This window comes from Caretta caretta, chromosome 17 (genome assembly GCF_965140235.1).
Source record: "Caretta caretta isolate rCarCar2 chromosome 17, rCarCar1.hap1, whole genome shotgun sequence".
NCBI classification, from domain to species: domain Eukaryota; kingdom Metazoa; phylum Chordata; order Testudines; family Cheloniidae; genus Caretta; species Caretta caretta.
Window position 1 is genome coordinate 9,554,847 of NC_134222.1, and position 21,931 is coordinate 9,576,777.

The 21,931-nt window shown below is 37.2% G+C and overlaps 1 protein-coding gene across 5 annotated transcripts in view; it reads right to left on the reverse strand.

The window, feature by feature from the left end:
* Positions 1 to 21,931, reverse strand: part of NF1 (neurofibromin 1) — a 170,139-nt gene that overhangs the window by 124,310 nt on the left and 23,898 nt on the right. For all 5 annotated transcript variants that reach the window (XR_012665362.1, XM_048824502.2, XM_048824501.2 and 2 more), the window contains exons 5-16: positions 20,933 to 21,039; positions 20,558 to 20,625; positions 20,184 to 20,259; positions 18,231 to 18,388; positions 14,381 to 14,554; positions 13,601 to 13,723; positions 13,227 to 13,301; positions 11,336 to 11,467; positions 7,165 to 7,299; positions 5,813 to 5,926; positions 2,877 to 2,956; positions 647 to 770 (exon numbers count right to left, since the gene is read on the reverse strand). Coding sequence is in view for 4 of the 5 variants with exons in the window: in XM_048824502.2 (XP_048680459.2) it covers positions 647 to 770; positions 2,877 to 2,956; positions 5,813 to 5,926; positions 7,165 to 7,299; positions 11,336 to 11,467; positions 13,227 to 13,301; positions 13,601 to 13,723; positions 14,381 to 14,554; positions 18,231 to 18,388; positions 20,184 to 20,259; positions 20,558 to 20,625; positions 20,933 to 21,039 (1,366 nt within the window). In the remaining variant the exon portion in view is untranslated. The remainder of the gene's footprint in view (positions 1 to 646; positions 771 to 2,876; positions 2,957 to 5,812; positions 5,927 to 7,164; positions 7,300 to 11,335; positions 11,468 to 13,226; positions 13,302 to 13,600; positions 13,724 to 14,380; positions 14,555 to 18,230; positions 18,389 to 20,183; positions 20,260 to 20,557; positions 20,626 to 20,932; positions 21,040 to 21,931) is intronic.

A 21,931-nucleotide genomic window follows, 5' to 3' on the forward strand; every position in this document is an offset into this window, starting at 1 on the left:
ACACTACTCCCTCTTCTCTACCCTGATTAGGCCTTCTTTACTGCTGAATATGTAACAGGTTTGGTTTTCCATCTAGCTACTGATTTTCTCAGAGGTGATCTTGCAATAGCTAGAGAGAGTCTGGGCTTGTACTTTGACACAGTCAGACGATCAGAAAGAGAAGTAGCACAGAATTTTGGAAGTCATTCTACCATGTCAGAAGAAAGGGTATCTTATTGTGTCTGAAGATATACACATTATCCTCATCATCATCTTTCTTGCACTGACAGAAATTTCTTACAATTTTCATATATAAAGCAACAGTGATCAACAAGTCTTTAGTTCCGCAAAGTACATTTTTCAAACCTTTTGGAAGACATGCATTTCCTATGCAGAAACAGAAAAAAGAAAAATTCTACACAGTGTTAGCTATGTATTTAAAAAGACCTAACCAAATGTAGACCATTTGAGACCATGATATATAGATATATAGATAGATATAGATATATCACATTCTGCTCTGTAAAGAAAGATAAAGTGCATTAACACAACTAAAGGTGGAGCTAGTAAAATTTCTTTCAATCACAAAGAAATTACCCAATATACAGAGGTAATAAAGTAAAAAAGAAAAACCTGATTTAACAGATTAACATTAACATTTACTTACTTTATTCTTCAGAAGAAATTTGTTCCTACAGATCAGAATCTCACGCAACCACTTGAGGATTTCTGTGCTGCTGAGCATCTGATGACCAGTTAGTTTCTTGCAGATATAGAAAAGCATTTGTGAACTGCAGCAAAATGAAATTCAGTCTTAGCTATATTATCTAATAATCCAAATACAATTTCTTGATAAAGACATAGCATCATAGAACTGAAAGGGACCTCGAGAGGTCATCTAGTCAAGTCCCCTGGCAGTAATAAGTATTATCTAGACCATCCCTGAAAGGTGTTTGTACAACCTGCTCTTAAAAATCCCCAATGATGGAGATTCCACAACCTGCCTAGGCAATTTAGTCCAGTGCTTAACCACTCTGACAGTTAGGAAGTTTTTCTTAATGTCCAACCTAAACCATCCTTGCTACAATTTAAGCCCATTGCTTCTTGTCCTATCCTCAGAGGTTAAGAACAACAATTTTTCTCCCTCCTCCTTGTAACAACCTTTTATGTACTTGAAAACTTATGTCCCTTTTCAGTCTTCTCTTCTCCAGACTAAACAACCCCAATTTTTTCAATCTTCCCTCTTAGGTCAGGTTTTCTAGACCTTTCATCATTTTTGTTTCTATTCCCTGGACTTTCTCCAATTTGTCCACATCTTTCCTGAAACGTGGCACCCAGAACTGGACACAATACTGCAGTTGAGGCCTAATCAGCGTGGAGTAGAACAGAAGAATTACTTCTCGTGTCTTGCTTACAATACTCCTGCTAATACATCCCAGAATTGCGTTTGGTTTTTTTGCAACAGCGTTACACTGTTGACTCATATTTAGCTTGTGATCCACTATGACCCCCAGATCCCTTTCCGCAGTACTCCTTCCTAGGCAGTCATTCCCCATTTTGTTTGTGTGCATATATCCATATATCATTACATGGCATCAAGGAATCAGTAGGAATATCCTATATGGCATAATAGTCCATTTAAAATATAAAGAGTATATTTTATATAACAAAGCTGTCCCCTTCCACCTCCCAACAGGCCATTTTTTATTCCCTAGAGGAAATTAAACGATTTTGGTACTTCTCAGATGTCCAGTCTTCAGGGCTGTTGATTCAGAACTGTGATTCATTTATCACAGAACTGATCCAGCTCAGAGAGTGGCAGTACATGTTTACCTACATTGCCCTGATGTGTCTCAACTCTGTTAGTAAGGAACACACATCTAGGAGTGTTCGTTCAAATCTATTCAGTACTCTGTTAAAACTGCCAAAGAGTCCCGATTAGTGTCAGTTTTTATGGTTTTTTTGCCCCCAGCCTGAACAGACAACAAACTCATCATAGCTATATAATATAGTTTCAATTACTGCTAGCCTAGGCAGGACTCAAGCCAAAAATGTAAAGGTGAAAGCCTATCCACATTACCAATCCCTGAAGCCATATAATGCACCAATGAAGACTAATTTATTGATGCGGAGAGCAATGTGTTCTGGAAACGTATACTAAATTCCTTTCTCCTACCAAAAAAAAAAATTGTGTACTGATACACATCCTATGACAAAGCATGAAATATTTTAAGTTTATTTTCATGATTCACAATTTCAGGTTCATGCAGGGTCACATTTAATGTCCATTTTTGCCTTCTTGTGAGTGCTGAAATACCTTTTCCCTAATAGTCTCATCTATCGAGTCAATTGCTATATTATAAGTTATAAAATAAAATGCAAGATTATCTTAGTCAATAGAATTCTTTATTAAAAAACCCTTTAGGACAAGGCAGCTGACTCACACCAGTGAAATGAACTTCCACATAAAGTGAGCTTTAGTTTCAGAAATAATATTAAGTAATTCCATAGGGGTGCGTTTGCTGGATTTATCCTGCCTTAGTGCATAAATACAATTTTTTTAAAAAGCAAATAGTAAGCATTTCAATCAGATAAGATACAAATTATAAACATATTTTTAATTAACAGCCACAGTTACAACTGAATACTGGATTAAAAACCTCTGACAAAGCTAGCAAGATATCTGTGACATGCAATTTCTGTAAAAGTTAACTAGTAAAATGGAAAAGGATTTCTGTGAAACTAAACAAGATAGTGTATACATGAATAGTTTTGGTTTTAGAGACATATTGAAACTACTTGGCTTTTTTCAGACAAGCATAAACCACAGCTACTTCAAAAGAAAAGACATCTCAGACAGGGCTATTTATCTGATTCATAAAAGCTAATTTACCTACCTAATTTCCCAAAATGTTTCTATGGGTGCATCTGGATTCCATAAATCAATGCTGTCTAACTGATGAAGAACTAGCAAGGCCTGAATTCAAAACAGAGTAGCTTTTCACTTAAGAGAAAATAATTTGCAAAGTACTTCAGCATATGCAGCAAAGTAGATTAAATATATATGAATCCAAGTATTAATTATATTTACATTTAAAATAGTAAATCTAATGGAAAACAAAAATATGCAATCTTTTTTTATGGAAAAGCAGAAGTTCATTATTAAGCAAGCTTCCATAATCATCTTTTAGCTTTTATTAAATATTTACAACCCAAACTTGATACATTATCTTGTATTACTTGCATGTGAATCTCCAAAATGAACCAAAGACATGTCAAGTCTTTTAAAAAGGGAATTTTTTACTTTAGTGTTTACTTCAATGACCCATCTGGAAAAATGTAATGAAACAGCAATCCTGCTGGTATAAAACTAGAATAGCAACAATAGAGCATCTATAGTTGAAGAATTCTCTGTTGTAAGAAAAGAGGTGCAATTTCTTTGTTTTCAACTTGCAAAAAGTTAATTAAAATAACAGTACGTTCTGACCAGAACTGGGAGAGTATTAGCAAGCATATTTCAAAAATATTCATTTTCATTTTTAAAAATTATGTTTGCACCTCTTTGGGGTTTATTTTCTTCAATTATTCTCTTGGACAAGTTTATTGGTTTAAGGAAACAGCAAGGTTTAAACAACTATTGAAAAATGTTTGCAGAAAAGTAATTATGAATTTTAAATATGCATAGTCACACCAGAAACTTGAAAGAACAGAAATGGACTATGTGACCTATGTGCCCAATCAAAAGTGACAGCTCATATAGCAAATACTCACAAATGAGCTCAACACCAATAATTTCTTCGGGAAAATATTTGGCAAATAAATGTGAGAAAAATCACAAAGTCACGGACAATTAGCAAGCAGAAAAAGTAAAACTGCTGATTACAAGTTATTCACCAAAATATAGTTATGGCAAGCTCTCAAGAGCAAGGGAAATTTAAATTAAAAGCTACCACGTCATCCGTAACTATCCTTGGGTAATGTGACAAATGAGATGCTTCATGTAAGATCACCTACTGTTTGAAGACCCCCGCTAAAATGTCCAAAGAAATTTAATACTTTGGTGTTTATAAAAAAAAATAAATAAATAAAAAATAAATAAATAAAAAATCAACGATAGAATAAGCAGCTCTACCTCGAATTCCTAACTTTATCAATCTAACAAATTCCATGAAAGCAGAGATTGTAAGAGCTGTGGTGGCAAAATAATACCATTGAAAGTGACATTTCCATCAGCTAGGGCAGATCCCCATACACTTGTGTAGCAACTTTTAATGATTTTCAGAATAGTTCGTAACAGGAACCACTTTGAAATAACTAAGCTAGAAGAAAAAAAGATGGTAAGTGGGTTAAAGATTGAGGACATAAAACACACCAGATTCTCAGCTAGTGTAAATTGCTGGTACTCCATTCAAAACAGAGCTACCTCGGCTTACTCCAGTTCAAAGTCTGGCCCAGCATGCCTAAACTAAGTAACATAACTAACGGAAAATCAAATCCTTCGTCTAATACAATACTATACATTAGAGGATGCGTTTGGGAGAGTTTGTCATATTTAAATTGTCCAAAACACTTTCAAGCCAATCACAGTACTTTTATTTAAAAAGACACCACTGTATTCTGGGCCAAAACAACATACGGATACTATAACATTTGGAGTGATTATCATTGATGGAAATGCCGCAATGCAAGCCGCAGAATTTAGCTACAAAGATTGAGTGAAGCAGTAAAAGCAACACCCTGAAGAATGTTTTGGATATCCTTTCCTTCAATATTTGAAAGTTTTCCCCCTAGAAGCGTGGAAGATGGAAGTCTTAGACACAGTGCTCCTGAGAGCATGTGAGAGCCTCAAATCACAGTAATCCAGGACAATTTAATAACTTGTAATTTAACTGGGACATAGAATCTTTCCTTCTCACACACCAAAAGAAATTGACGTCTCTAGTTTCAATATATTTTAAATCTGTTATACATTTCTACCACCAAGAAAACGCATGAACGTACCAAACTGAATGGCAACTTACTCAGCAGCCTTACATTAGCAATATGGCACGGACGGCTTAGAAATCAATCTTGGTGTTTTGCCTGCTGGACTACTGAAGCTCATTTACCTCAAGTGTGGTGCACTTTAATTACAGAACAAGCAGGGAAAGGATTTTAACAGCCTTAGGATTAGAAGTACTTGCCTGCTTATATGCCCCCTCCACACTTGCTGATTCAGAAAGTAACCATCATTGGCCATGGTTCCAGAGGTAAAATGAATGCTTATCTCAGCCACTCAGAAAGAACTGGGGCGGACAGGCAGGCTGTCAGTGGAGGGATTTTAACAGTACTCTCTCTACAATGTAGTGGAAGATCCATAAAACCCCTTCTGAAATAGATCTTGGTTAAGGCCAGCTTCAGTGAGGAACAAATCTCTCAGTGACATGGGAGGACCACAGAAGACAATTCCCTATCATACCTTTGAAATCTTTCCTTAAATAGGCCTTTGCTTTATTGTATTGCAAACTTTCAATTGAACCTACTTTTAGAAAAATGCATGAATACAGACCAAACACTAAAGGCTCATCTACACACCAAGTTACTGAGGACATTGCTACAGTGCAGTCAAAGTCCCCGAGTGCTGTACCAATGTCCACACGGCCATGCTGCAAGCTGGTGCGCTGCAAATTCACACCCTAGCTTGCAGAGTGGTAACTTGCCATGTAGACAAGCTCTAACACTCAACTTTGGAAACAAACTGATCAATACTTAAAAGCTTTTACACAAAAAGCCTGATATGCTCGGCACAATTCGCAAGCTAATCACCCTGCGTGGGGAAGAACACTTCCCTTACCTCCATGGCTTCTTGGGCTATTTCTGGCATGTTGGACTGTGGAACAAGTTGTACAAGTCCAGTAATTAATTCAGCAGTACTACTCTGTGTCTCAGGCCCTTGCTTCCTTGGATTCTAAACAGTAAAGAGAGTAAAATGGTTTAAAAAGCAACGTTGTTCAGAAATGGGCCATGTTTTATCTGCTCTGAAAATGCAGACCCCTTCAATACCCTGGCCAACAGCATTCACAGAACTAAATTAACCGCAGGCAGACTTCAGGTGACTACTTTCACAGATCCTCATACAAGTAAAGAGGGATTGGTGAGTTGGTTTTTTTGTTTGTTTTTTGAGATAGTCCTTGAATGTCATACTTTGGGGCAATCTAAAAAAAAAAATTCAAACTGAAGAGTAAACAAAACAGACAAAATAAAATTTCACAACCCTCATTATAAGATTCAGATTGTAATAAAATGATTATGATTATTTGGCAATATTGTACATCCAATGTTATTTTCAAGATGTACATTTAACATAATTGGAACTAATTTCTGATGCTTGGGTTAGAGTTGATCTCCATATTATGATTTGCAGAATCCCAGAAAAATTATTTGAAAGGAACCTTACAGAATACCCATTATGACATCCATTTACAAAATAAGCATATCTTAGTAAGTTTACTGTCCTCTTTTTCATGTCTCCCTTATGATTCTTTGGTGACTTTCCCTCAGTCTTTCCACAGTGTTATTCATAACATCTCTTCTATCATATTTTTACAAGTTGAGTTCATTAATTTCTCTTTAGTATTCTCTTTTGTTTTTCTGCTCGAGATTTTTACCCTAATTCTTTTTCCTGATCGTATTTTCTTCCCCAATCCATTTCCCCTCTATTCAGGTTTACAGGTTTTATACTCTTTGTCACTTTAATCTGGCGCTCTCTAGAACCAAAGAACGTCATGCCCTGCAGTCTCGCTATCTTGTCGTCTCATTCTTGACACAATGATCAGCAACTAGGATGACTGTCTGGGATCTGTCCTAACGCACTGCCCAGGTTCATCACATTACTGATAAGCAGAAGCAATACAGTGGGATGGGCCTGGTGTTTATATAATGGACATTAGAAAAGCTGCCTTCATAAATTGTCTTGATTGGATGACGAGAAGAGAAAAAAGTATCATCCTAGAGCTAAACATTCTGAGTTTGAATTTTTATTTTTTTACCAATTTTATTACTTTGTTTTTGGTATTTATACTTTAGTGACTTTATTTCCTAGGGTTATTTATATGATGACTTCATATTTAACAAAAAGCTAAAATGCTTTTTCAATATTTCTTTTAACATCAAGATTTCACTAATTCAACAGTAACATTTACTTACATACAGCAAGAGCTTTGGATCAGCATGTAACAGTTTTACCATGGATAACAGCAAAAACTTATAACTTCTGGTTTCCAAGTCTGTAGGTTTTTCTTTAAATTTAAGGCTTGTCATTTTCTCTTTAAATGTAAGACTCTAAGGAAAAAATATTACAACATTTGTCAATGAAGTACTACATATAGCGGGGTTGATAATTTAACATTTTTAAAAGCTTATTATTTTTATAATCAATAATGCATGAAAAGGAACAGGTATCATATGGCTAACAATTGTATATGCAATTCAGTAAAGTATAAATATAACTTTTGTTCTTTACCCTTTTATGTATTCACTTTAACCTTTTACATATTAAAAATATAGTTTGTTTAAAAATAAGCTATCATTTTAATTAAAACTATATGTAAGCGAAAAAGAATTTCATCTTGTCCATAAGTTGCCCACAAAAGGTTTTCTGAAATTGGGGAAAAACCTATGAAAATAATTATTCCAATACTAAGAAAATCAGATATACCTACTAATAAAATATTGTAATTTTTTTTAATCCCTCAAACAACAACAAAAGTCAAAATACTTCTGCTGGCACAGCAATCGATGGTTTTAATTTAACTTCAACATCTTGGGGGTTTTTTTAATACGTTTAGATTTTTAAAACAGAATTAGTTTAAATCACAGTAATGTTAACATGCTGTTTTTCGATATTAATGTAAATGACAATACTTTAAGGCAGGTTTCAGAGCAACAGCCGTGTTAGTCTGTATTCGCAAAAAGAAAAGGAGGCACCTTAGACACTAACCAATTTATTTGAGCATAAGCTTTCGTGAGACTTTCGTGAGACTAAATAAATTGGTTAGTCTCTAAGGTGCCACAAGTCCTCCTGTTCTTTTTACTGTAAGGCAAGAACTCACTCTTCTCACATTTTAAGCAGTAGCAGCTGTGTTACTCTATTTTAATGCAATGGATCTCTGAAAACCGTGTCTTTCAGTTTTCAGATGGTGCTGAATCATTAGTAAAACACAGAGGCCCGGTCTACACTACACAGTTAGGTCAACATATGGCAGCTTACGTTGACCTAATTATGTCAGTGTACACACTACAGCCTTGTCCCAATGATGCAAGTGCCCTACTACACTGACATAACAACTCTACCTCCATGAGAGGCTTATGTCGAAGTAGTTAGGGCAACACAGTGTCTGTGTAGACAGTGTATTCCCTACATCAGCTGTTGAGTGTCTTGTCAATTTCACGGCTCTCCTGGAGCTGGAGCCATTAAATTGACAAAGAAGCCTGGCTCCAGGCTCCCCAACCGGGCTGCTGCCAAGTCTCTGCTCCAAGCTGGGCTGCCAGTCAGGCTCCCAACTCGGGCTGCCACCCGGGCTCACAGATCTCTGCTCCGCCCCCTGGGTTTTGGCTCTACACTCCCTGCTGAGAGCCCGGCTGCACTGAGGCTCTCCGCTGGGAGCCCAGCTGCTGCCCGTGCTCTCACTTCCCTGCCAGGAGCATGGCCGCTGACTGGGCTCCGGGTACATATCTCCCCACTGGAGGTGAGAAGCCCTAGGAGCAGCTGGGCTCCCGGCTGGGAACTGTGCACAGCTGAGAGCCTTAGCTCCCAGTCCCCCACACCGCCCCCTTCAGTTGGTGGAAGCGCTCTGGTGAGGAGGAGACAGAAGGAGAGTAACGTGATCATAGGTTGACTTATCACTGTAGTATAGAAATGCCCGTATAGTACTTTAACATAGGCTAAAGTCAGAGAAAGTTAGCTTCATTTGAAGAGGAATGGTGAAATACTACTCATACAATATTCAACTTCCTCATTTGCATGGGAGGAGATTCTAATGCCTCTGTTCATCCTAGCTCACCAGGGAAACCGTTACGCAATTCAGATATGAAAAAAAATCTGAACTAGGTGAGAGAGTCTACCACCTTTATAAGTAAGTGTGACTATCTGTCCCGAGATATGGCCTATGCACCTTCACACAAATGGACACACAGAGAATTACAGTTAACTATGTAAAGTTACACTACTGGACAGAGGAAGCTCTCAGGAGCTATTTGATATCTGCAAAGGAGTTTCTTCAGTACAACTAAGAAATATGTTAATCCTTGTTCAGTGTCCTTGATCAAAGGGGGAATTGCCCTCCACATCTGACAAATATCTGGATGTTGCTAATCATGAGAGCTTAAAAGTTAGTCTAATTTACAAATGTATGCCCTCATCTTGCAAAACTTACAAATATGCGTAACTTTAAGCATGTGAATGGCTCCCATTGCATATTGGCTGTGTTTTTTCAATCTCATTATAAACAATATTTTGACTAAACTATAAATTGTTTGGGACAGAGACCTTTTTGTTCTATGCTTGTATAGAGCCTTGCACAATGAAATGCCAGGGTTCCTAGGTGCTACCATGATGGTATTTTTTTGTCCAAACTGTATAATCTGTAATTAGCATCTAATTTTGCTTACTTTTTAAGTGTGTGAAAATAGGAATATTTAAAATTATAGTATTTCAAGTTTTACTATTTATTTTATTGAGTTTTATATGCATGAGGGACTCAACAATAGCAGTGAACACAGTATTCTTTAAAAACTTAAATAAATTCATCCCTGGGAAGATACCTTTCAAGCGGTAACACTGAAGTTGCAAGCTTTTTATTTTAACTTTTTGATCTACAGATTTATACCCTGGAACAAAAAAGTAGTCTCAAAGATTACAAGCCTATTCTTGAATTCTTTTCAAGTATGGCTTTGTGTAATTACAAATTTGAGACTTTATAATCCCAAACTATTTTGCTAAAAAAAATTCAATTTCACTCTTAAAGATGCACAATAAAATCTCATACTCAAAGCATTTGACAAAAAGTGACAACTGTACTGCCAGAGAAAACTGCTACTGTATATGATCACTTTGTCACAATTAAGGGAACTCTGAAAAGAAAAGCATGGCAGAAAGGAAGCTGTATGGTTTATCTGATCTGTGAAATGATTTATTTACTTCATACAACCTATAATTGAAGACATGCTACATATTCCATCTGAAATGAAGTGATGTGACTTCAACGGTAACTATACACAGAAAAGTCAAAGAAATTGAAGGCTTTTCTGCGGTAGTTACAATGGGTCATACTTACAGCAACAGAGGCCCACTGCCATGCAAAACAGTGACTGGTTGGCATCTGATCATGTGAGCGACAGCAGCCAATAAGAACAGAAAATAAGAAGCAAAAGACAAAGCACCACCAATCAATCAATCTCAGAGTTGCCAAGTACAATACCCTTGCTATATTCTCAACAGATGAATGTACAGATATAAAAACTGAGTTAAACAATTCTATAACGTTCAACTAATTTTGCCCAATCATTTTCTTTTAAACAAAATACTGAATTATTAGGAATATTTCAGCTGCATGTATAGCTTTAGGCCTTCTGCTACAGTAAATATCTGGGACACTGAAAACTATATCTTTGCAAAAAACAAACAAGTTAACTTCGCACAATATAGAAAGTCCTAAACTGAAAGTTCAAAATGAGCAGAACTACTTCAAAAGACATTTGGATAGCATACTACAGACTAATCCATGATTTATTGAAGATTTTTATAAAGATGGTCAAAGCAGTTTTCATTTCATAATGCTTGCAAATCTTTACAATTTCTGTGCTGTCACTAAGACCAAACAGCCAACATGCTTAAGACAGAGTAAGTAAAACAAACAAAAAGCATTTCAAATCAAAAACTCCTGCTCATCATCAATGTAGAAATGCAGCAGATACTGAAATTTATTCTGCTGTATGCAGCAGAGGGTAGAATTATTCTGATTATGAAAAAAAAAAAAAAAGGCCAAGTATTGCCTTCACTAAATAGGCCTGGATATAGCAAGACACCTTAAAAGAACATTCAGACTGTATTACAGAAAGTAGATTATTTCTATCTTGTCGGTCTGAGAGCAGCATAAAAGCTAAGAAACAAGATCACTAATTAACTTAGTAGGAATACTTTGTGAATACACAGAATACTGCAAGGTTTACAGAGCATGTAAGGCTCTCTGTTGCTTTAGGGATTGCTACATTTTTACTCTATCTTCCAGACTAACATTGATGAATAAAACAGCAGGAATGGAATGGAGACAGAAAATGCAATGGACAGTAATTGTTAAATCACAGCCCCAAGGCTTACCGGTGTCATACGAATTGCTGGATGGGCCCCACAACCCTGCACAGCTTTCTGAAGTGTTTCACTGAACATGCTGCGGAGTTCCACGGCGTGACAGTACACAGCATCAATCTTGGGCCACCAGTCCACTTCAGACTAGGAAGAAAATACACTGGTACTTAAAAAGTAGCACGTCATACAAATCACAATCTATTTAAAACAAAAACCCAAAACAGACTACTTGCTGTCATAATTGGTTTTTCAGTCAGTAAGTACTTCAAGATCAGTGTCAGTTAGACTGACATTGGAGAAGTTAGTAGCAGATTACAAAAGCAAGCCAAATTAAAAAAGTTGCTACTTAAAGTCCAGTTTAAGACATGAATATTCAAAATGGGCTATGCAATACTATTCAAAGGGCAAATAGTTTTCACAACAAAGATTTCATTAGCTTGGAATCAGTTTTTTTTCTACTCCAAGTTTTCTGTTTTCTTTTGCCAGAAGGGGTTAAATTAAGACCCTTTTCCCTAATGGTTTTGTGCTTCATCGAAAACTACTTCCATACTCGCAATATTAGGAAACACGCAGTCACTTTTATCGAAGACAAGTGGGCACGGAGAGTTGTGCTTTAGCATTAAAGACCAAAAAAGCCTCAAACTCAGCCTGAGCGCAGTGCAAAGTCCAAGTATGAACTGCACATTCTATTAGACAACAAAAATTAAGGAGAAATTATTATAGAAAAGAACCATTTAAAGGCCAAAAGTTAATTTTATAAATGTTTTAACACGAAAATCAAGTTTCACGTTTCAGTGAAAGCCACTAGTTACAGGAGCTTTCTGTTCAAAGCTCTTCCCATAGCTAGTGCAAAACTACTGCAAGAGCAGCCCTAGGGAGAGCCCACGGGATTTGGGGCAGGCTACTGCTTTAGCAAAAACCTGTGACGCTCCAAGTTACACAGTGCAATGTGGTTTAAATATTTTTAAATCTCTCTGGATTGTGGGTTTAAATCTCTGTTCTAGGAATTTTTACTTTTTTAAAATAAATGCGTGTCCTGTCTTTTTACCCCACACCAAATGGAGATAATAGGGGTAAGCCTCGCCCATCTGTTCATTGCATCTACCTGTTGTCTCTCATTTTATACTTGGATTATAAACTCTTTTGGGCAGGGACCACCTTCTTTGTATGAGTGTACAGCGCTTGGCCTAATGGGGCCCTTTTCCATGACTAGGACCCCGTTTCCATGACTGGCATAATACCACCAATACCACCTAGCACGTACGTAGCATTTTACAAAGGAGGTACACATCACTATTACCATTTTATGGATGAGAAAACTGAAGCACAGAGAAGTGAAGTGACTTGCCCCAGGTCACCCAGTAGCTGAGCTGGGAATGGAACCCAGATCTGTCGAGTCCCAGTGCATTGCTCCATCCACTAGGCAATACTGCCTCCCATAATATAAATAATGAGTCTGCGGTCCTCCTCCCTTAAATGATCAATGTCAATACACTGGAAAGAGCAAGAGGGGTTGAAGCAGCGAAGGAACTGCTGCCATGCAACTATGGTGATTAGAATCTCGGCCTATTTTGAAACCTGATAAGTGGATAATGAGGAAGCTTGTTATGCAACAGGAAAATAGCACTTTATATTAAAAACAATACAACAAACATGCTTTTTCATCCTCACATTTCAGCACATTAAATTTGTACTGAGATGCAGACCTGTAACTCAGTGAGCCCAAGGTCGAAGAGACCTAAATCCATTGTCCATAAATGGGCAAATCTTGATGATTGTGCAAGAACCAGTAGAATGAACACAGTGCGCAAGATTTAGTCTACTGCCAATAGTCTATTCAAATGAATATTTCAATTCCTAAATAAAATCAACCACCTCTAGGCTAAATACTTTTAAAACTTACATTTGTGATTATTCGCTGGAGTGAGTTAACCAGCACATAATGAAACGTTGATGGAGAATTCTGTGCCAAGCAGATCTAGAAGGAAAAGGTTAATATAAAAGCCATTTAGGAAAACTGTTATTCTTTAACATCTCTCAAGATCAGATTGAACAAAGCACCAAAGCCCTTTTAGAAAATTTAAAAAATTTCAATACAAGCAGCATCAGAACAGCAGACAGATTGATACAAAATACTCAACACAAAGAATTTCTGACAAATATTAATAAGTTTGAAATTATTTATGAATTTCTGGCTGCCACTAACACACCCTTGATATCTGACAAGTCATAAATAGCATCAGAAGACACTACTTGCCCATAAAATCATGGCCTCACCTTAAGGTATGGGTTCTTCTGAGGGTTTATGCGAAAGCAGGAAACTAAGCAGTCTATCATAAGGTCTACATCTGCATTCTGATTGCCTCTTGAGAAAGGTTTACTTGGATTAAACAGCAAGGTCTACACAAAAATTCAGATAAAAATGTTATTCCAGTCTGCTTGTAATATATCACTAATTTGTTAAAAAAAATCAGAGAGTAGGTCACTCTAAACGTTACAATTTTAAAAATCTGCTAACATTCGTTATTTCTGAAACCTCTTAAATAATATTTAATCTTTAAAAAAGTCAACTTTTATAGATTTAATAGAGACAAAAAAGAAAATTCAGAACCTATCCCTTGCTTTTTAATTCACCCATATAATCTCAGAAGCTTGGTTGATTACATGTTGCAATACCCAGAGCTAAAGATGTATTTGGAAAAGCAAGTAGTAGTTTGGGCATTACATATGGGATGTAAGTGGGTAAATGTTGCATTAAGAGAATATAAAATTCCTTAGTGCTATTTAAGCCAAAAGACATTCAGCAGAAACAAAATGTAGGAAGTCAAGAGACAATGCGGGATTTGAGAGAAGGAAAGTAAGAGTGAATGAAGAATACTGGAGCTGCAATACTGGTGTAATTATAAAATACTAGAACATGCACAGCTTGCTTACAAAAATGCTACCAAAGATACTCCAAGACATTGGGCTTATTAGTAAAAGACAAACGAATCAATTTTCTCATCAGACCTAGAAAACGACAAAATGATTTCCAGGCTCCTCTCTCTTCCTCTTTACCTTAAGATCATCAACCATGGACTGCACGAGAAGGAAAATGACAGAATTATCTTCCCAGTTGATGTAGGTGGATGCTTTGCACAGTTTAACACAAGCAATAGCAGCACTTTCAGTCAGCTGTCTGCTCCCACTATGGCTTGCAAGTGCTTTCCTGAGGTTGTCCAGAAACAGTTTCTGCAGAATTCAAACATAAAAACCAAAAAAGAAAAGAAAAGAAATAGTTATAACCAATGTTTTAGGAGCTGTGGACAGAGCTTTTACATTTTTAAATACCAAAAAAAAAAAAATGGAAATACTGGTGCATCAGTTTAGAAAAGTATATTTTATTCTTTACACACTCACTTTGGACCATTCACATTTGTGTGAAGATACCATGATATATTCAGCTTGGCAGTGGCCAACTTGGATGCTCCAAGGATTGCTTATTTTTAGTTGTAGCCAAGTCAAATTCTATCTGTGTTACAGAACTTCATTTGCACACCAAACTTTTCGGGTACAAAATATATCAGAAGAACAGAAGAAGGTTGTGTTGGTGGGGGAGTGGCACTATATGTGAAAGAAAGTGTAGAATCAAATGAAGTAAAAATCTTATATGAACCAAACTGTACCACAGAATCTCTACGGATAGTAATTCCATGCTCGAATTAGAAGAATATAGCAGTAGGGATATATTACAGACCACCTGACCAGGATGGCGATAGTGACTGTGAAATGCTCAGGGAGATGAGAGAGGCTATTAAAGTAAAAAACTCAGTAATAAGTGGGGGGATTTCAACTATCCCCATATTGACTGGATACATATCACCTCAGGACAGGATGTAGAGACAAAGTTTCTTAACACCTTAAAATGACTGTTTCTTGGAGCAGCTAGTCCTGGATCCCACAAGAGGAGAGGCAATTGTTGATTTAGTTGTAATTGGAGCACAGGATCAGGTCCAAGAGGTGCATATAGCTGGACCGCTGGTAACAGTGACCATAATATAATTAAATTTAACTCCCTGTGGTGGGGAAAACACCACAGCAGCCCAACACTATAGCATTTAATTTCAGAAAGGGGAATTACGCAAAGATGAGGAGGTTAGTTAAACAGAAATTAAAAGGCACAGCCTCAAAAGCAAAATCCCCACAAGCTGCATGGAAACTTTTTAAAGACACCATAATAGAGGCTCAACTGAAATGTATACCCCAAATTAAAAAAAAAAAAATAGTAAGAACCAAAAAAAGAGCCACCGTGGCTAAACAACAAAGTAAGAGAAGCAGTGAGAGGCAAAAAGGCATCCTTTGAAAAGTGCAGGTTAAACCCTAGTGAGGAAAACAGAAAGGAGCATAAACTCTGGCAAATGAAGATAAAAATATAATTAGGAAGGCCAAAAAAGAATTTGAAGAACAGCTAGCCAAAGACTCAACAAGTAATAGCAAAAAAAATTAAGTACATCAGAAGCAGGCAGCCTGCTAAACAACCGGTGGGGCCACTGGACGATAGAGATGCTAAAGGAGCACTCCAGGACGATAAGGCCATTGTGGAGAAACTAAATCAATTCTTTGCATCGGTCTTCAAGGTTGAAGATGTGAGGGAGATTCCCAAACCTGAGCCATTCTTTTTAGGTGACAAATCTGAGGAACTGTCCCAGATTGAGGTGTCATTAAAAGAGGTTTTGGAACAAATTGATAAACTAAACAGTAATAAGTCACCAGCACCAGATGGTATTCACCCAAGAGTTCTGAAGGAACTCAAATTGCAGGACTATAGTCTGTAACCTATCATTTAAATCAGCTTCTGTACCAAATCACTGGAGGATAGCTATTGTGATGCTAATTTTTAAAAAGGGCTCCAAAGGTGACCCCGGAAATTACAGGCCTGAAAGCCTGACTTCAGTACTGAGCAAACTGGTTGAAACAATAGTAAAGAACAAAATTGTCAGACACAGACGAAAATAATTTGGGGTTTATTTTTTGGGGGGGGGGGGTCAAAAAATGGTTTTTGTAAAGGGAAATCATGCCTCACAAATCTACTAGAATTCTTTGCGGGGGTCAAAAAAAGTTTGGACAAGGGGGATCCAATGGATATAGTGTATTTAGATTTTCAGAAAGCCTTTGACAAGGTCCCTCACCAAAGGCTCTTAAGCAAAGTAAGCAGTCATGGGATCAGAGGAAAGGTCCTCTCATGGTCTGGTAACTGGTTAAAAGATAAGAAACAAAGGGTAGGAATAAATGGTCAGTTCTCAGAATGGAGAGAGGTAAATAGTGGTGTCCCCCAGGAGCCTGTACTAGACCCAGTCCTATTCAACATATTCATAAATGATCTAGAAAAAGGGATAAACAGTGAGATGGAAATATTTGCAGATGATACAAAACTACTCAAGATAGTTAAGTCCCAGGCAGACTGGAAAGAGCTACAAAAGGATCTTTCAAAACTGGGCAATTGGGCAACAAAATTGCAGACGAAATTCAATGTTGATAAATGCAAAATAATGCACATTGGAAAACAATCCAAACTATACATATAAAATGATGGGGTCTAAATTAGCTGTTACCATTCAAGAAAGATCTTGGCGTCACTGTGACTAGTTCTCTCAAAACATCCACTCGATGTGCAACAGTAGTCAAAAAAGAGAGCCGAACGTTGGAAATCATTAAGAAAGGGATAGATTATAAAACAGAAAATATACTGCCTCTATATAAATCCATGGTACGCCCACATCTTGAATACCGCACGCAGATGTGGTCACCCTATCTCAAAAAAGATATATTGGAATTGGAAAAGGTTCAGAAAAGGGCAACAAATTATTAGGGTATGGAACGGCTGCCGTATGAGGAGAGATTAATAAGACTGGGACTTTTCAGCTTGGAAAAGAGATGACTAAGGGGGGATATGATAGAGGTCTATAAAATCATGACTGGTGTGGAGAAAGTAAATAAGCAAGTGTTATTTACTCCTTCTCATAACACAAGAACTAGGGGTCACCAAATGAAATTAATAGACAGCAGGTTTAACACACACAAAAGGAAGCATTTTTTCCACACAATGCACAGTCAACCTGTGGAACGCCTTGCCAGAGGATGTTGTGAAGACCAAGACTATAACAGGGTTCAAAAAAGAACTAGATAAATTCATGGAGGATAGATCCATCAATGGCTATTAGCCAGGACGGGCAGGGATGGTGTCCCTAGCCTCTGTTTACCAGAAGCTAGGAATGGGCGACAAGGAATGGATCATATGATGATTACCTGTTCTGTTCATTCCCTCTATAGCACCTGGCATTGGTCACTTCTGGAAGATAGGATACTGGGCTAGATGGACCTTTGGTCTGACCCAGCATGGCCGTTGTGTTCTTATTTCCACACATTGCAAAAAAACCGAATCAAACAAAAAAAAAAAAAAAAACCCACTGCCCACAAAGTTCAGTTCAGATTAGCAGTAATGTAAAACTTGATTAAGGGACTTGGGGAGGAATAGCAGGATTCAAAACTCTAGGAGTTCTTTACTCTCAAGCCCAGCAGGGACTGTAAGTGCTAAGGTGGCAGTTTGTTCTGCACAAACCCTTTTTTTAGTTCCAGGAATTGAATTGTCACGAGTAGCTATACAACCCTCATCAAGCAGGATATATGTCATTACACAAAGCTCTGATGGTAGGGAAAGTAAAGGGCTAGGTGAGAGCTCCAAGAAGCCTGAATAGTAGGAAAAAGTAGGGATTTAATAGGGGGGTTTAATGTGGGTTTTTAAAAAAAAAAACAGAGGCAGAATAGGCTTATATCAGAGAGTATAGAGTTTTTAAACAATATAGGACATGCCAAGACACAAACCCTAGTGAATTCAGACTTGTTGTTATGACATTTTAGCTTTCTTCACCTTGTTTATTTTGGTTTCCTCCACCACATCCTTGGCTATATCTTGAATGATTTCTGGACACAGGACAAGAAGAATGATTTGCAGTGGCCAAACTGCTGCTTTACGTTTCGTGCTTTCGGCAAAGCCATCCACCAAGTCAAACAACTTCTCTGCACAATCTACATTATAAAACAACCAAATGACTACGGAAGAAACACTGAGGGGAAAAGCGTTTAAATATCCTGTTATGTTTAGCTCATAATCCTAATTTGCAAAGAACATTACTCAAAAGAAAAAGCACGAGAAATCTTTGGACTTTGGTTCAATGAAGAACAAAAGAAATATGAGCAAGACAGTCACACACATAATTTATTCACTAGACATGACTACTATAGAGCATTCCATAAATACATATGATCTGTGGATGAAGACTTATGTCAGAGTTAGGTATAATTGTCTGCAGAAAGAAATAGGAAATAAAAAAGGAGATTTCAAACATCTAAGGGGGAAAAAACATTGATCAAAAATATTATTCTATGAAATACTGTAACTGACGTGTACAAATGCCAAGATTTGCTTTCACTATTTTCCATAATTTTTAAAATCAATTATATTCATTCTTTTTCCAGCTAACCAACTCACTAAATAGTAGCTGAAGATTTAAACTGTCAAAAACTTTCCAGAATTCTAGTTTGCAGACACTAAAATATGCATGTACAAATAACAGACATTTCAGCCTGTTTTCAGAGTTCAGATACAGGTCCTATTATGACACAAATGGAAACTGGAAGGCTGCGTCTTGAGTACTGGGAAGCAAAAGAAGTTTAGCACTACTTTTGAAAGGAAGATAAAGGGGGAATAGAACATAAGAGGAAAAGTATGGCTCCTTCTACAAAAATAAAATAATTGTGTTTTACAACCATGCTTAGGCATGCAATTGTGGCTGAACTGGGCTTTAAACAGCATTAAAACAAAAAGAAAAGGAGTACTTGTGGCACCTTAGAGACTAACCAATTTATTTGAGCATGAGCTTTCGTGAGCTACAGCTCACTTCATCAGATGTTTACCGTGGAAACTGCAGCAGACTTTATATACACACAGAGAATATGAAACAATACCTCCTCCCACCCCACTGTCCTGCTGGTAATAGCTTATCTAAAGTGATCAACAGGTGGGCCATTTCCAGCACAAATCCAGGTTTTCTCACCCTCCACCCCCCCACACAAATTCACTCTCCTGCTGATGCTAGCCCATCCAAAGTGACAACTCTTTACATAATCAAGTCGGGCTATTTCCTGCATAGATCAAGGTTTTCTTAAAACAATGATTCATAAAATAACTTTAAAATGTGCTTATGTCCTTCCCTAATTAGAAAGGCTAAAGCATATGTAGAGCCTTGTGTCAATACAAAATTTGTATTTGCATCCGATCCGCAAACGGTCCGTGGATATACGCAGATTTGCAGGACTCTAGACATAAAATTTGGATCCGCATTCATCTGCGATCTGAAACATGAAAATAAAGCAGATAGCTACAGATCTGCAGAGCTCTACGCATATGCTTACGTGCCCTTCCTGAACAGGAATGCTTTCCTGAATCAGGGGCTAAAATGTGTATTTGTAAATTTACTTTTATTTGTATGTAAGATAGTTTATGTTTGTGCGTTTTGTTTACTTGTTATGGGTACCAAAATAGAGCTCTATAAAGCAGGCCAGTTCCCACCATTACCCCCTTCCTCTCCATTTCCATTTGTTGAGTGAAGGGAGATAAAGAGTGTATCCCAGGCTGCTCTGGCAAAGGATGACAGAAAGATGCTTCTTTTATGCGAGCTGCCTGAGAAGCAAGAAGTGTACAAAATGTCCGTGAAGTTGGTGATCTCTGACATAAAACTTTGTGAAAGTCACAACCAATGGACTTAGCCTGATAAATCCATATTTTAAGAGATACACATCAAAATGATTTGTTATGTCTTACCCGCCATATCAGTCTGTGGTGTCTGGTAAAGCTTTGTGAATTCATCAGGATAGTTTTCCACCCAGTTCCAAAATGCCTACAGATAATTCAACATGTCTTTACACATATGCAACAATCAGTTTAGGAAATAAACTCAGCTTAGGAAATAAACTTTCAATGGAAGAGATGACTTTTTTTGTCCTTCAGAGTCTCAGCATGCAGTGCTTTTACAGCAAAACTCTCATACATGTGTGTTTACAGTGAAAAGTGACCTGTTCAAAAGAGACTAGTGTTTTCCGGTTCCTAAATTCAAACAGGGGCATGAGACTGCAAATCAGTGACTGAGGAACAGCAAGAAAATTCCACTTAGAATATATCAACGGTAACATACTTGCCTTTTCAAGACTGTTTATAACGGCCAGTTGAGCTACTTTCTTTAGGGCTTTAAACTTAAATACTGTCTCTGCAAAAATAAAAAATTTTGACATTTGAAAGAAAAACTCATTTCTAACAAAATAGGTATACAATAATTCAACCCAATAAGACAGCTCAGAGGTTCTAAGCACCAGCTATTTTAAAATCAGATGCTAATTATAATTTGAAGTAAAATTATACTGTTTGTAAATTAATATACAGGAATGTGTTATACCAGCGTAACTGTGTCTATGCTAGGGGGTCATACCACTAACTACAGATTTCTAAACACATAGTTATGGCAGCACAAAACTAGTCTGATGATCAGCCCTAAGATATACAGTTTCACAGCCTACCTTGCAATATTCGTTTCAGTTTTATGCAGTCCACACTAATATACTGTAAAAGTTCAATATCATGAACATCAGCATTATCTTCCGAACACACAGTCAGTTCCTGTAATCTAAAGAGATGCAAAGTAAAGTAATAACTCAAAACAGTAAACGGTATTAACTTCTCAAAACAGAGAATGTCAGCCATGGTTGACATGTTTATACTTATGAAAAACACCTCCTATTATACAAGTGAAATGAAAACAAACAGTAAACATTTGAATATTAAAGGATCATCATCATCCCGTCCAGAGACTTACAATTAGAACTTTGACAGATCCAAGAATTAAAAACAAACTTTGGATGACCACTAAGAGTTAATTTTACAGAATATTTTCATTTTATCATAATATAGAAAAGTTTCAGAGGAAAATTTCTCAACATTTCAAGATGTAAGCTACAAATGCCATCAGTTTATATTTATGTTAACACCAAGTTTTTACCCTATATCCTCTTTTTCTTTACAATGCTGTGGAAGTAATCTATATTACATTTCACCTGAGCATTGACCTCTCTGGCTCATGCTGGTGGTGCCTTTGGGCCATGCCCCTGGGAATGGGTGCCTTGCTTTGCACTTGAGCTGTAGCATCTGGTCAACAATCAGGAGTATTCAGTGTCTCTGAAGGGAACTGCAGTCAGCCCTCAGGCAAAGGGGAGCCCTTTTTTTTTTTTTTGTCCCTAATGAAACTCAGTGAGTGTTAATCCCATCAGTTTAAGAACTGTGGTAAATTTTTTCCCTCCTTTTTCGAGGGTAACTTACTAAACACCATATCAGATCACAAGCCACTAATAACAATCATATGCGCCTAAAAGCTATGAGATTGTGTTGACTCCTTCCAAAGTTACAGATGTGTACTTGACACGATATGTGATTTCTAGCACCACACACAAAAGCAGCTCTTCATTTCATCAATGGAGGGAAAACTTAACAGCCCACGCTGAGAACGGGAAGGTCCCTGATGC